The sequence below is a fragment of the Larimichthys crocea genome, unplaced genomic scaffold, assembly GCF_000972845.2.
Source record: "Larimichthys crocea isolate SSNF unplaced genomic scaffold, L_crocea_2.0 scaffold143, whole genome shotgun sequence".
NCBI classification, from domain to species: domain Eukaryota; kingdom Metazoa; phylum Chordata; class Actinopteri; family Sciaenidae; genus Larimichthys; species Larimichthys crocea.
This window is the reverse complement of record NW_020851961.1, coordinates 310,154-324,622: the sequence shown is the minus strand read 5'-3', so window position 1 is coordinate 324,622 and position 14,469 is coordinate 310,154. Positions and strand designations below refer to the sequence as shown.

Genomic DNA, 14,469 nt, shown 5'->3' with positions numbered 1-14,469 from the left:
ACCCGGTGTTCTAGTAGACACATCTCTACATCAACTGTTCAAAGGAGACGAAGGCGAATCAGGCCTTTATGGTCAAAAAGCTGCTAAGAAACCACTGCTAAGGAAATGCAACAAGCAGAAGAGATTTGTTTGGGCCAAGAAGCACAAGGAATGGACATTTCTGATGAGTCCAAATTTGAGATCTTTGGTTCCATCCGCTGTGTCTTTGTGCGATGCAGTAAAGGTGAACGGATGCTCTCTACATGCATGATTCCCACCGTGAAGCATGGAGGAGGAGGCGTGATGGTGTGGGGGTGCTTTGCTGATGACACTGTTGGGGATTTCTTAAAAATTGAAGGCACACTGAACCAGCATGGCTACCACAGCATCCTGCAGCAACATGCCATCCTGTCCGGTTTGCGTTTAGTTGGACCATCATTTATTTTTCAACAGGACAATGACCCCAAACACACCTCCAGGCTGTGTAAGGGCTATTTGACCAAGAAGGAGAGTGATGGGGTGCTGTGCCAGATGACCTGGCCTCCACAGTCACCTGACCTAAACCCAATCAAGATGGTTTGGGATGAGATGGACCACAGAGTGAAGGCAAAAGGGCCAACAAGTGCTCAGCATCTATTGGAAAACCATTTCAGGTGACTACCTCATGAAGCTCATCGCGAGAATGCCAAGAGTGTGCCAAGCAGTAATCAAAGCAAAGGGTGGCTATTTTGAAGAATCTAAAATATAACACATGTTTTGAGTAATTTCACACTTTTTTGTTCACTACATAATTTCATATGTGTTCATTCATAGCTCTGATGCCTTCAGTGAGAATCTGCAATTTAAATAGTCCTAAAAATAAAGAAAAAACATTAAATGAGAAGGTGTGTCCAAACTTTTGTCTATGTCTATGATCTATCCTAACTAAAGCAGAGTCTATGGCTTAAAGATGGATAAGGACTTTTAGGGGGAACATTTCATTTTAAAAAGTTGCCCGACGGCTCGTTGGACAAAAACAAGGCAATTTGCACAGTTTGCAAATCCGAATTTAAATTCCACAGAAGTAACACGACTTTAACATATCACCTCAAAACAAAACCATCCCAGTCTTCCCCCCCCCCCCCCCCCCCACTACGGAGCTGTGGCACTCGTCAGTATATTTCCTCATTCTGGCTTTTTTCATTTGCACTGTGCATTGTGCACCTAAGCCAATAAAATGAATGATTTAAATATACTTTCTCTGTGTTATTCTACATTAATTTTATCATTTTACATAAATAAATATTCATTATAAGCTTCAGTCTCAGAAAAATGCATTTTATTTATTGATGATTATCGCGATTAATTACAGAAATGTTTGCGATTAATTAGTTAATTTTTTTTAATCGATTGACGGCCTTATAGATAATATATATATATATATATATATACACACATACATATACACATACACACACACAGCAAGCTAAATGTACAGGTATAGCACAGATTTTCAGGTTATTGCACAAAGTAATGTTACTGGCACTGTCTGGTTTTAGCTGTTGATCAGTGACAGCCTGTGGGAAGAAACTTTGTTTTTTTTTGAGAAACTGTTTCTATAAAGTGGTATTTAAAAAAATAAAAGCTATTAAAATACAAATCCATCTAATGAACTTCATATTCAAAACACTCTTCTCATCAGACTCATTCATAACTGATAATTGTTACAGCTAATCAGTTATCAGGGTCACCTGTTCTCACTTACCTGGTTCAGACGACTGTCGGACTGGAAGTCACAGTTTGACAGATCAATACTGTTTTGTTTACGGCACACAGTTCTGGAAAGATCCAGGTCTATGATGTACCGTATCCCCCGAACCACCTGAAACACACAAAGAGTAACTGAGTAAATTAAATTGAATTTTACTTCTTTTCATTTATATTGTGCTAAATCATAACAAAAGTTATTTCTTTCCATACAGAGCAGGTCCAGACCATACTCATTATAATTATAAGGATTTGCTAGATTTGTCTATTTTGCTGTGTTTTCCTGGCGTTTCCCTGCCCTTCCTGTTCTGTGTCTGTTTTGTATACTCTGTGCATGTCAGGAACCAGACTAGGACACAGGCGCAGAGATGATGTGAAAAAACAGCAGGCTTTATTAAATGGCAGCATGGTTCACCTCTTACAAAGTGATCAAACAAAAAGGGCTATGAAACCTCCTAAAGCTATGAAAACTACAGCTCTAAGGAGAGCAAATAAACTGGCTATGAAAGGTATCAAAATAATAAATGCTCCAGTTGGAGGAAGTACTACTCAAACTATCTATGATTAAGAAAACTCTGACTCAAACAAAAGATGCTCCAGCTGGAGGATAACCTAATCTAATAAAGAAAATGCTAAACTGAAAATCACTCCTGAAACTGGAGGCACACTAATCTGAGGACGAGAAACAAAAGGTGAGAGTGACTGGCGCAGCTGCATCCAGTTAGCTAATCACTCTCCCTTCTTAACACAGTAGTGTGCTGGACCAGGGGGAGGGCTGAAGCAAACACACACACGGACGGCAGCCACCACAGACCCCAGGCAGCAGAGGGAGGTGTGGCCGGTAAATGGCTGAACAGTGTGTTGTATGTCCAGAATAAATAAAGAAGTTGGGAAACGGTTCCCGGTCTGGTGTGTATCCATTGCAAGTACCCACAGTGACAGATGAGTTGCCACAGAAACAAATGAAAATAAAGTATAAAACATTAAAGAAAGAAACAGGAGTTCTGTTTACTTCCTTATTTCTACATGTTGCCTGTAAAATCAGCCAGATAGGAAAGGACTTGTCGCTGATATAGATTGCCATTTACAGTAGACAATAATCAGTGTCTGTTACACCCCCACTGCTGTGCATTGCAGCCAGCACTATCAGCTAATGTCAGTGTCTACCCAGACTGGGTATGAAGACCCAGACAGGCCTGCTAACTAATTAAGATAAGTTAACCAATTAAGTTAGCAGCCATTAATTAGTGGTTAGCTGTAGCCCAATGACTTGCCAAAGAATCTGTCGACCAGACAACAACCTTTGACCACACAGATACAATTATGTGTTTTTTGTGATGTACCTGCCGCTGAGCTCTATGGATGACAGAGGCTTTGAAAAGGAAGGCGTCATTTGATTGATTGTTGAAGGAGTAGGCAGCGATGAGGACGAGCTGCTTCAGGCAGCTATCATTCTTCGAGATGTTGAATGGAGAGCCAGGCATGGAGGTGCCATGATGTCTGCCTGCCACCAATGCCACCTCTGTAAGAGAAGACAGACGTCGCTGATGACCTTTGACCTTAAAGTTTGTTGTGATCTTTGTGTTTGTTTCTAAAGTACATTTACTTGAGCACTTCAGTAATTTTTTTTTTTTTACTTCAGTGTATATCTGACAACTTTAGTTTCTTTGCAAATCAAGTCTAAAATTAAATGACCTAACAGTTTATACAAGTCCTTTATAAGTCCCACCCCTTTTCACTCTGTGTTCTAATTACTGTTGAGCAAGCCTTAGTCAACTTCCTCCTTCCCTGCACTTAGATAAGTGATAAGTGACAGCTCATCTGTAAAAAACACATATGGTTCAGAGATCAAAGTAAGAAAAAACAGTATTGTTTGTTTTAATACATAAATCGGCTGAAGAAGAAGTTTCCATTGAAGACTGACAGTTTGTTCAGAAACAAAGAAGTGCTGTGAGAAAAGATGAATAGAAGGAAGTGGATCTAAAGGTGCTTAAATGTTTGATAATGAGTCACAGGAACCAGAACTGAACCAGAGTATTTCAAACATTTAAACTTTTAAACTCCTCAAGGAAAAGGATGTATTTTTTTACCCAGAACATCGAGCAGAGCGACGAGCAGAACAACAGGCAACAGCGTCTTTACTCCCATGATGCAGTCTGTGTTTCCTGTGAAGCAGCAACACTCTGACCACAGACCAGCTCTTTTCACACTAGCAGGAACAAACTGTTGCATCTGTGTGATGTCACTTCCTGTCAGTGAAACACTTCCTGTGAGTCATCCTGCAGGCTAAAGGTTCAAACACTGTCAGCATTGCAGATCAGCAGATAGATGATTCTGGTCAGGTGATCATGGACAGGTGATCTTAGTCACCTGACAGATTTTTGTTTATACCTGCTCTGGTCTGGTATATACATAGATCCTGGTCTGACCCCCATACACACAGATCCTGGTCCTGGTTTGACCCCTGTACAGACAGATCATGGTCCTCGTCCAACCCTAACCCTCATCAGTAGTGGTGTGCGATACTGCATATTTTGGTATCGATCAGATACCAAGTAGATACGGGCCAGTATCGTTGATACTGATACCGATACTTTTTAAAAAATAAGGTGGATGCGTCATTGCTAAAATTGCTAAATCTCAATTAATTTTCATGACCGTTTTCGGCTTGAAAATACAGCCACACGGCACTTCTCTTCCTCTCTGCCATTCTTCTGTTGTAGGCACGCACTGTGTGTGCTGATGAACCTGAGCCAGCAACTTGCTTGTTTGTTTGCATGTCTAAGTCACGTCACATGACTGACGTGACGGCGCAACATCTAAACACAAGAGGGGGGAGGGGGAGCAAAGTGTGCCTGCTCTGTGATGATACAGGAGCAGCGAGTCCGGCGACCTGGCTGTTTCCTCTTTGCCGAAACCGCAGCATTGCAAACAAGAGCGGAACTTAAAGTAAAAAATCGATCTCACCAGGCTAGTATCGATCCGATACCAATATCGACTTGGTATCGATAATATCTATATATGGATCGATCTGCCCATCACTACTCATCAGCCTGACCCCTCATCCACCTGAGACTCCTTGAAGGATCCTTCAATGTAACATATTCATTTACATCAATCCAAACTGAACTGCTGAAGAATGCCACCTGAAGAGTCATTTTCTTGTTATATTGCCTCTGGACCTCTGCTAAACCAGTTGACAGTTAGGATGATTGTCTCTGTCTGACAACCTTGTTTCCCTTCTAGCTCATTTAAGTTTAATTAATTTAAGGAAGCAGCTGCTGCACTGAGAACACTTGAGTGATTCATTTCTTTCTTTTGTGTCTGTTTCGTGGCATGCTTCTTGTGTTCTTCACATCCTCTGTGTTATGGTTCAGTTTATTATGTCTTGGTTGTTGTGTTTTCTGCTCTTTCTGTTTCCCCCTCCTATTTCTGTTCTCCTGCAGAGCTGGTGTGTTGCAGGGGGTGTGGCTTGCTCCTCCCAGTAGCAGCAGTGGCTCACCTGTTCCCACTCAGCCCATTACCTCCACCTCATAAGCCTGGCCCTCACTCCTGCCCTTTGTTGGATTATTCCTTGCTCTTCCTCTTCATGCTATTCACCTGTGCGCCAGCTCCAGAAGAACCCCTCTCACCAGCCTGCTCCCTGCCTCACCAGTCTGCCTAGTTTAGTTTCCTTGGTTTTTGAAATTAAAGTAATTTTTGTTTTCACTCACCATTTGTGTGTGTGAGAGTGTGAGAGACACTGACTGACTGACTGACTCTGCGGTCCACATCTCTGTGAACTTAACACTCTGAGCAGTCTCACTCGAACTTTTTACTTCATGTCATGTTAGCTTCACCTCCAACCTCACTGGTCACCATTTTATTTATAGTGTTTTTAACACATCTTAATGTCTTTACCTGGTCAGATAGCCTAGCTGACTACTAAAAGAAGAAAAACAGGTTAATGAGGAGGGTGGTCAGCTCTACAGAGGTTTGTTCAATTAGTGACGAACTAAGACACTGAGGGGATTAGTAAACATCACACACATTACAAAACATTAATATTGTTTTGTATGTGGTGTTTCTGTCTTAGATAACCATTAGTGATGTTAGCTAGTCACTCAGTATAGCATTAACACTGAACTGATTTTCATAGCTTAGCTAACAATTGTTCACAAGAGCATTTCTTCTTTTCAGTAGCCTTGAGGAGACAATGAATGCCTGAACTACATTTTACCACAAACCATCCACACTCTACCAAAGCAATGATGCTCCCATGGCCCGGGAGAGGGATCCCTCCTCTGTGGCTCTTCCTGAGGTTTCCACCTTTTTTCCAGGTTTTTTGTGGGCAAGTTTTTCCTCACTCGAACCGAGGGTCTAAGGACAGAGGGTGTCACTCCCTGTACAGATTGGAAAGCCTCCGAGGCAAATGTACTTTGTGACTTTGGGCTATACAAATAAAATTTATTTGATTTGAATTGATGGCTACAAGCTAAAAACTTTGAAACCTCCTGGGCTGTGAGCAGAAGCCAAAATGATACACAAACAAATTCAAACTCAGTGAAAATATGACATTTAATTTTTATCAGCAAAGAAGAAGAACAAAACAATCACAGAGCAGCTCTGTTTGTTTTGGAGCTGGGCAGAAAGTGTATGTTTCTTTGTCTTTTGATGGCATAAGTCTAACAGTTTCCTCCTGCTTCCAGTGTCTGTGCTAGGCTAAACACATCATGACCTCTCTATGATACCCAGAGATGAAACACAGTGGTCACATGGTAGAAAAAATCTAAATATTCCTGTCTAAATCAACAAATAAACTGTAAGAAGAAGGCAATATAATATATCAATCTGTAGCCAGGCTAACAGAGAATCACAGCTCTACTGAACCATCTATTCCGGAGTCTCTTCACTCTTCTTCTTGATGTACTCGACTGTTTTCTGATTGGTCTGTGAGCTACTTCCTGCCTGTGTCAGCAGACCTCGTGGGAGAATCTGATTGGTCTGCAGTGAAAGTCCCAGGAGGAAGCGGAGGAACAAGTCCAGGTGTCCATTTGGACTCTGTAAGGCCTTGTCCACAGCACTCTGGTAGAAGTGTGTCTCTGCAGATTTCTCTTGTTCTTCTGACAGCAGATTGACTCCAGAGTTGATGAAGGTCAGATGGACATGAAGAGCAGCCAGAAACTCCTGAACACTCAGATGGACGAAGCAGAACACCTGGTCCTGGTACAGTCCTCTCTCCTCTTTAAAGATCTGTGTGAACACTCCTGAGTACACTGAGGCTGCTCTGATATCGATGCCACACTCTGTCAGGTCTGATTCATAGAAGATCAGGTTTCCTTTCTGCAGCTGCTCAAAAGCCAGTTTTCCCAGAGACTCAATCATCTTCCTGCTCTCTGGACTCCAGTGTGGATCTGACCCAGCTCCTCCATCATACTTGATGTTCTTCACTTTGGACTGAACCACCAGGAAGTGGATGTACATCTCAGTCAGGGTCTTGGGCAGCTCTCCTCCCTCTCTGGTCTTCAACAGATCCTCCAGAACTGTAGCAGAGATCCAGCAGAAGACTGGGATGTGGCACATGATGTGGAGGCTTCGTGATGTCTTGATGTGGGAGATGATTCTGCTGGCCTGCTCCTCATCTCTGAATCTCTTCTTGAAGTACTCGTCCTTCTGTGGGTCAGTGAACCCTCTGACCTCTGTCACCATGTCAACACAGTCAGGAGGGATCTGATTGGCTGCTGCAGGTCTTGTGGTTATCCAGAGGCGAGCAGAGGGAAGCAGTTTCCCCCTGATGAGGTTTGTCAGCAGCACATCCACTGAGGTGGACTCTGTAACATCAGTCAGGATCTCAGTGTTGTGGAAGTCCAGAGGAAGTCGACACTCATCCAGACCGTCAAAGATGAACACAACCTGGAAGTCTTGAAACCTGCAGATTCCTGCTTCTTTGGTTTCAGTGAAGAAGTGATGAACAAGTTCCACCAAGCTGAACTGTTTCTCTTTCAGCACATTCAGCTCTCTGAAAGTGAATGGAAATGTGAACTGTATGTCCTGGTTGGCTTTGTCTTCAGCCCAGTCCAGAGTGAACTTCTGTGTTAAGACTGTTTTCCCAATGCCAGCCACTCCCTTTGTCATCACTGTTCTGATTGGTTCATCTCTTCCAGGTGAGGCTTTAAAGATGTCTTCTTGTCTGATTGTTGTTTCTGGTCTGTCTGGTTTCCTGGATGCTGTTTCAATCTGTCTGACCTCATGTTCATCATTGACCTCTGCAGTCCCTCCCTCTGTGATGTAGAGCTCTGTGTAGATCTGGTTCAGAAGGGTTGGGTTTCCTGTTTTAGCAATCCCCTCAAACACACACTGGAACTTCTTCTTCAGGTTAGATTTAAGTTCACGCTGACAAACTCCAGAATGACTTCCTGAATGAAGACACAACAAATAAGATCATTCAGTGATTCATGAAGAAAATATGACAATGTAATTCCCCTAAAGAATCCATGTAAACATATTAGTGTCCATCTGTTGAGACATCAGTAAACGTCTCATTCATCCATCATGTTAAATCTTTAGAGAAATCCTCTTACTGCTCTGCAGACAGTCAGCCAGCTCCTCCTGCTTCATTCTCCTCAGGAAGTGCAGTGTGATCTTCAGAAATGACTCTCTGCTGCTCCTCCTCTGCTCTTCATCCTCACCGTCCAACACCTCCTCATCCTCCCTCTGACTCTCTAAGCATCCTGGCTCATCTGAACTCAGACCCTTCTGGATCCTCTTCAGCTCGTTCTTCACAAAAGTGACAATGTTCTCCTCCAGCAGCTGGAACAGAATATATATGAATATTATATGAATCTTATCCAGGATTGGGTTGCAGTGGCAGCAGGTTTAGCAAGGTGTTCCAGACATTCCTTTCCTCAGCAACACATTGCGGTGTCTCCTGGGGGATCCCGAGGAGTTCCCAGACCAGATGGGCTGCAAAGGCCCAGTGAGTTCTGGGTCTGCCCCGGGGTCTCCTGCCAATACTCCAAAGAAAGAGGAGCCCAGGAGGATCCTAATCAGATACCCGAATCACCTCATCTGACTCCTATCTGGCTCATTTTGGCCATTTGTATTTGAACCTCATTCTTTCTGTCACTACCCAAGACTCATGACCAAAGGTGAGGGTTGGAATGTTGCAGCTTATTCTACCTCACAACAGCTCAGTGTCTGCATTATCGTGCTGCACCAATCACATCAATCGGAAACAAGATCAGAGATACTTAAACTCCTTCACTTGGAGCAGGAACTCCACCGTTCATCGGTGCAATGAAGCCAACAGAACCACATCGTCTGCAAAAAGGAGCGACACAATTCTTAGGTTTCTATACCAGACACTGTCCTCATTCTGGCTGCTCCTTGAGATTCTGTCCATGAATATCATGAAGAGGTTCAGAGACATGGACATGGACAAGTCTCACAACAATGTCCCGGTACCCCCATGTTACCTCAGTATTCTCCACATGATCCCTCGGAGGACTTTTCTAAGACCACAAAACACATGACTAGACTGTCAAACTCTCATGACCTCCACCACCCCTGCAAGGATAAAAAGCTGGTCTGTTATTCAACGGCCAGGACAGAATCTGCATTGCTCCTCCTGACTCTGAGGTTCAACAATCAGCTTAAGCCTCCTTTCCAGCACCTTGGAATAAACTTCCCCTGGCAGGCTGAGCAGTCTGAGCACACCTCTAGTCCCCCTCTCTGAAAATGGGAACGACTACCTCTGCCATTCCACAGGTACTGATCCCGTCCTCCATGTGACATTGAAAAGGTGTATCATCCAAGACAGCCCAACAATGTCCAAAGCCTTCAGCCTTCATCCACACCTAGTGCCTTGCCCCCAAGGAGCTTCATGACAAACCTTGGAAACCTCTGCCAGACATATAGAGGCGAGGCTTCCCCGTGTCTTCAGACCCTTCCTCCTCTACAGAGGACAGTATTGGTCGGGTTCCTGAGCTCCCCAGTGTGAAAGTGATCTTTCCACCACTTGACAATATCACCAGTCCAGGTCAGCAGTTCTCCACACCATCTGACCACAGCCTGAGCCAAGATCTACTGTCCCGTCCTAAGTCGTCGAACAGTTCTATCCTGAACTTCCTACGCAAGAAATTTTTTTAAAGGGTTTGAGCTGGAGACTCCACAGACAGGAACCTCCCCCCACTAGGGCTGGGTATCATTTAAAATTTTTCGATACCAGTACCGATACCAGTACCCTTAAAACGATACAGATACCAACTGAGTACTTCATTCAATACTTTTTTTCAGCTTGATTCAATATTAATCATGTGAAAAGAAAGCAATCGGTTGCGTAAATGTCACCAGCATCTTGTAATGATAACCAGCCAACTTTGCACGGCTTGAACCCGCTCTACCGCCATACAAACAATTGGTGGACCAATCACACGGCACATTGAATTGAAGAACGCTTGTGGTGATTGGCTGCAAGCAAAACCATAGAAACAGTCATTTTTTCTTGATCTGGGTAAAAAAGAACCGATTGCAGGTATCGTCTGACAGGCGCAGTTTCGATACTACTTGGTACCGGGTTGTTTCGGTCGATACCTGAAAAGTATCGAGTACCGATACCCAGCCCTACCCCCCACACATACAAGACATCACAAACTTCAGAGGCTGTGATGCATCTACAGAAGACCTGAGTACGCCACATCTCAGCAGCCTCATCTGCTCCAGCCCTGCCCACCCCCACCCGGCTCCCGCACCACTCCACTCACTGTACAGGAGCACGATGTCAGACAGGTGTTGCTGGCAGTAAACCCCAAGAAAGCTGCCGGCTCAGACGGAGTACCTGGCAAGGTGCTCAGAGCGTGTGCTTAGCAACTCACCCCCACCTTTACCTTTCCCTGACCTAGGCACACTCTGCTTAAAATCAACAACAATAATCCCAGTGCCGAAGAAATCTCCCATCACCAGCTTGAACGATTACCGTCCGATGGCCCTCACTCCGGTAATCACGGAATGCTTCGAGAAACTAGTTCTTCAGCACATCAAGGACTATCTCCCAGACTTCAACCCTCACCAGTTTGCATATCGTGACCTGCTGCTGACCTTCTACAGCCCATCCATCGAGAGCCTGCTGACATACTGTATCACAGTATGGTACAGCAGCTGCACTGCTGCAGACAGGGAGAGGCTCCAGAGAGCTGTAAAGGCAGCTCAGAAGATCATTGGTTGCCCTCTCCTCAGGGAGGCGCTACAGGTGCATCAGGACTAAAACAAACAGACTCAAAAACAACTTCTTCAATATCCACCCTGAACTCTCACATGCACGGACTCATACATGGACACATGGACTCTGTCAAAAACCTTACCTACTGTGCAATACTTACCAATGTGCAATATATATGTAACACTCCTCAGGACTGTGCACCTTACCTCCTTTTCTTTGCCCATGTTTATATCGTATATTTTTATAGTTATAGTTTTATATTTTTTAATTTTTGCACTGTTACTGGAGCTGGCTTTTAATCTCATTGTACATGTGTATAGTGACAATAAAAAAGGCGCTCTATGACTGTGAACAGAATAGATGTAAGAACAGTTGTTGTCCATGTACAGACCATAAATATGGAGTCCAGGTGTGTTTGATGCTGCTGGGCAGACTGACCCCTGGGAACCTCTGAGCTCTCCTGGTCCACTCTGTGGAGGAATCATGAATCCTGGTCCACTCTGTGGAGGAATCATGAAGAATGAGCTCACATTATGCCTGTCCACACAGAGACAAACACAAGGTAAAGGTCCATAAAATGTTGTCTGGATGTGAACAGTGAATCAGAATGTAAAATGTGGATCTATTCCTTTTCACACTGCCTCCTTTATTGATACTGGTACATGTATTAACCACAATATGGAGCATTGTTAGCTGCTATAGTTAACCAGCCCCTAGTACCCGGTGTAGGCCAGCCAAGTTCAGAAGCTCCTGAGGAGACCGGTGACTGTCTGAAGGAAGCCTACCACCCACAGGTCTTCGTTAATGCAGGTGTGTACCTCGTTAATACAGGTGTGTGTACCTTGTTAATAAAGGTGTGTGTACCTCGTTAATACAGGTGTGTGTACCTCGTTAATACAGGTGTGTGTACCTCGTTAACACAGGTGTGTGTACCTCGTTAATACAGGTGTGTGTACCTAATACAGGAATGTACCTCGTTAATACAGGTGTGTGTACCTTGTTAATAAAGGTGTGGACCTCGTTAATAAAGGTGTGTGTACCTCGTTAATACAGGTGTGTGTACCTTGTTAATACAGATGTGTGTACCTTGTTAATACAGATGTGTGTACCTCGTTAATACAGGTGTGTGTACCTTGTTAATACAGGTGTGTACCTCGTTAATAAAGGTGTGTACCTCGTTGATAAAGGTGTGTGTACCTCGTTAATACAGGTGTGTGTACCTTGTTAATAAAGGTGTGTACCTCGTTAATAAAGGTGTGTGTACCTCGTTAATAAAGGTGTGTGTACCTTGTTAATAAAGGTGTGTACCTCGTTAATAAAGGTGTGTGTACCTCGTTAATACAGGTGTGTGTACCTTGTTAATACAGGTGTGTGTACCTCGTTAAAAAAGGTGTTTGTACCTCGTTAATACAGGTGTGTGTACCTAATACAGGAATGTACCTCGTTAATACAGGTGTGTGTACCTTGTTAATAAAGGTGTGTGTACCTCGTTAAAAAGGTGTATGTACCTCGTTAATACAGGTGTGTACCTTGTTTGTGTCCAAAACGTTTAGTGGACACAGAGAAAATGTTGTTAAAGACTAAAGGTGGACTGATCTGGACTGAATATTTCATTAGATATATTTGTGAATTTTGGAAATGATTACATCGATCTTGAGTTTTTGGACATGACACTAATTTTAACACACTAATTTTCCACAATTAGTCTAAATTTGATTCAGCTCAGGTGAACAGTTTCTACAGGCTCAGTCCACATGTAGCATAGTTCTGATGTTATCAGGGGGTCAGCTCTGCGTGACGTAGACACATGACAGACTGTGACACCAACATGTTTCTATTGTATGTGTGAGATACGTTCAAGAAGATAAGCTGTATGAACAGACATCACTGTTCATCTGAGTATGCATGGCTGCATGTCAGGGTCAGCCCACAGACCGGTCAGACCAGCTCCAACAGCTGACTGGATGTGAACCTTGTACACACTCGTCATCCTCTGCTGCTGCCAGTTCAGTGTCTGTTGTTGTGTAATCACATCACAAGATTCATTTGTTTCTTGTAGTCGACTGTTTTTTGCTCCAGCTCTGACAGTTATTACCATGGAAACGGCAGAGTCCTAAACATCGAGTGGACCAATCAGATTGCAGGACTTACCTTGCATCAGCAGACTTTCTGAAAACAAGAGGAAGCTCCATTGATGCATCACTTTGCACAGACACACAGCTGAGTCCAGGTCCAGGTTCAGGTTCTGGTCCAGGTCCAGGTTCTGGTACAGGTCCAGGAGAGTCTGGTGTTTTCTGCTTCACTGAGCTTCATCACAGACACACACACACACACACACACACACACACACACAGCGTTGAGTGTGAATGGTGATGGTGCAGAAGAAGTCGTGGACAGTGAGCCCCTCCCTCACCTCTGAGCTTCATGTCCTCCACACACAGCGGTCTTAGAGGGACCGTCCTCTGCGTCCTCACACTGATCCATGGCGAGTTCACAGCTCCACACACACTGCCGAGAGCTGTGATTGGAGGAAACAGCTCCTTCAGCTCAACACCAGGACAGGAAAGACGCAGACGACAGGAAAACATGGCGTCTTTTTTTAGGAGGACATCACTTCTCCTTTCTCTTCCTCTTTTTCCACCGAGCAGCCCAGCAGACTTCATCTGAGGAGAACACAGCAGAGCTGAAAGCTCACTCAATCAACCCTTACATCGATTCTGCTGGAAAACATCAGCTGATCCTCTTTCATTAGGCTAACAGACTGAGCTAACATGAGCTAACAGCAGCTAACAGACTGAGCTAACAGCAGCTAACAAACTGAGCTAACAGCAGCTAACAGCAGCTAACAGACTGAGCTAACATGAGCTAACAGCAGCTAACAGACTGAGCTAACATTAGCTAACAGCAGCTAACAGACTGAGCTAACAGCAGCTAACAAACTGAGCTAACATGAGCTAACAGCTGCTAACAGACTGAGCTAACAGCAGCTAACAGACTGAGCTAACATGAGCTAACCAGAATGTCTGAAATAGTTGCTGCTGTGTGACTCTAGTGCCGTAAAGCGTTACATACTTCTCCCGACCCGAGCCCAAAAGTTCATAGTGTGAGAACAGACGTACGAATGACAGAGACACCGTGATGATGACGTTAGTTAACGTTACATCATGTTGATTTAACATTTACCTACCGACGTTAATCCCGTGACGAAGGTGCGGGTCAGGCTCGGCTCGGTGGGTTGAATCAGAGTGAATGAAGTCCAGTTGTCTTGTTACGACAGAACAAAACGAAACGAAACTGGGTGTGTCAGTCAGTGTGTGTGTGTGTGTGAGAGCAGTGACTCATTACTGACACTGCAGCAGCACAGAGACTTAAAGTCAGTCAAAGGCAGCTTGAGGTTGCCGAGCAACCAGGGTCAGCTGCAGTCAGAGCAATTAACTGCAGCTGTTGCTCTGTCTGTGTGTGAGTGACTGCTGAGAGACCAGAAAAATCTCTAAATGAAGCCCCTCCAACAGGGACCTAAATTGCCCAACGGTAGGTGGTATCAAAAA

The 14,469-nt window shown here is 44.1% G+C and overlaps 2 protein-coding genes across 2 annotated transcripts in view; both read right to left on the bottom strand.

Annotated features, from left to right (window-relative positions):
* Positions 1–3,954, bottom strand: part of LOC109142582 (cystatin-F) — a 6,384-nt gene extending 2,430 nt beyond the window's left edge. Inside the window, exons 1-3 of the mRNA XM_019276747.2 lie at positions 3,816–3,954; positions 3,069–3,247; positions 1,724–1,840 (exon numbers count right to left, since the gene is read on the bottom strand). Of these exons, the coding sequence (XP_019132292.1) occupies positions 1,724–1,840; positions 3,069–3,247; positions 3,816–3,873 (354 nt within the window). The 5' untranslated portion in view covers positions 3,874–3,954. The remainder of the gene's footprint in view (positions 1–1,723; positions 1,841–3,068; positions 3,248–3,815) is intronic.
* A 2,326-nt stretch (positions 3,955–6,280) lies between these two features.
* Positions 6,281–14,241, bottom strand: LOC104936917 (protein NLRC3). Its single transcript, XM_027275519.1, has 6 exons — positions 14,109–14,241; positions 13,335–13,584; positions 13,073–13,228; positions 11,313–11,391; positions 8,286–8,514; positions 6,281–8,120 (listed from the first exon to the last, which is right to left on the bottom strand). Exons 2-6 carry the CDS (start codon positions 13,403–13,405, stop codon positions 6,598–6,600), a joined length of 2,058 nt encoding a protein of 685 aa, XP_027131320.1. The 5' UTR covers positions 13,406–13,584; positions 14,109–14,241; the 3' UTR covers positions 6,281–6,597.
* Positions 14,242–14,469: the final 228 nt, after the last annotated feature.

Bases quoted from the DNA above. Each gene is read 5' to 3' on its own strand.
- LOC104936917 (XM_027275519.1), bottom strand. From the start codon at position 13,405: ATGGATCAGTGTGAGGACGCAGAGGACGGTCCCTCTAAGACCGCTGTG. The intron at 11,392-13,072 runs GTAAGTCCTGCA...ATTCCTCCACAG, and splicing joins AGAAAGTCTGCTGATGCAAG to AGTGGACCAGGAGAGCTCAG. The intron at 8,121-8,285 runs GTAAGAGGATTT...GTCTTCATTCAG, and splicing joins GGCTGACTGTCTGCAGAGCA to GAAGTCATTCTGGAGTTTGT.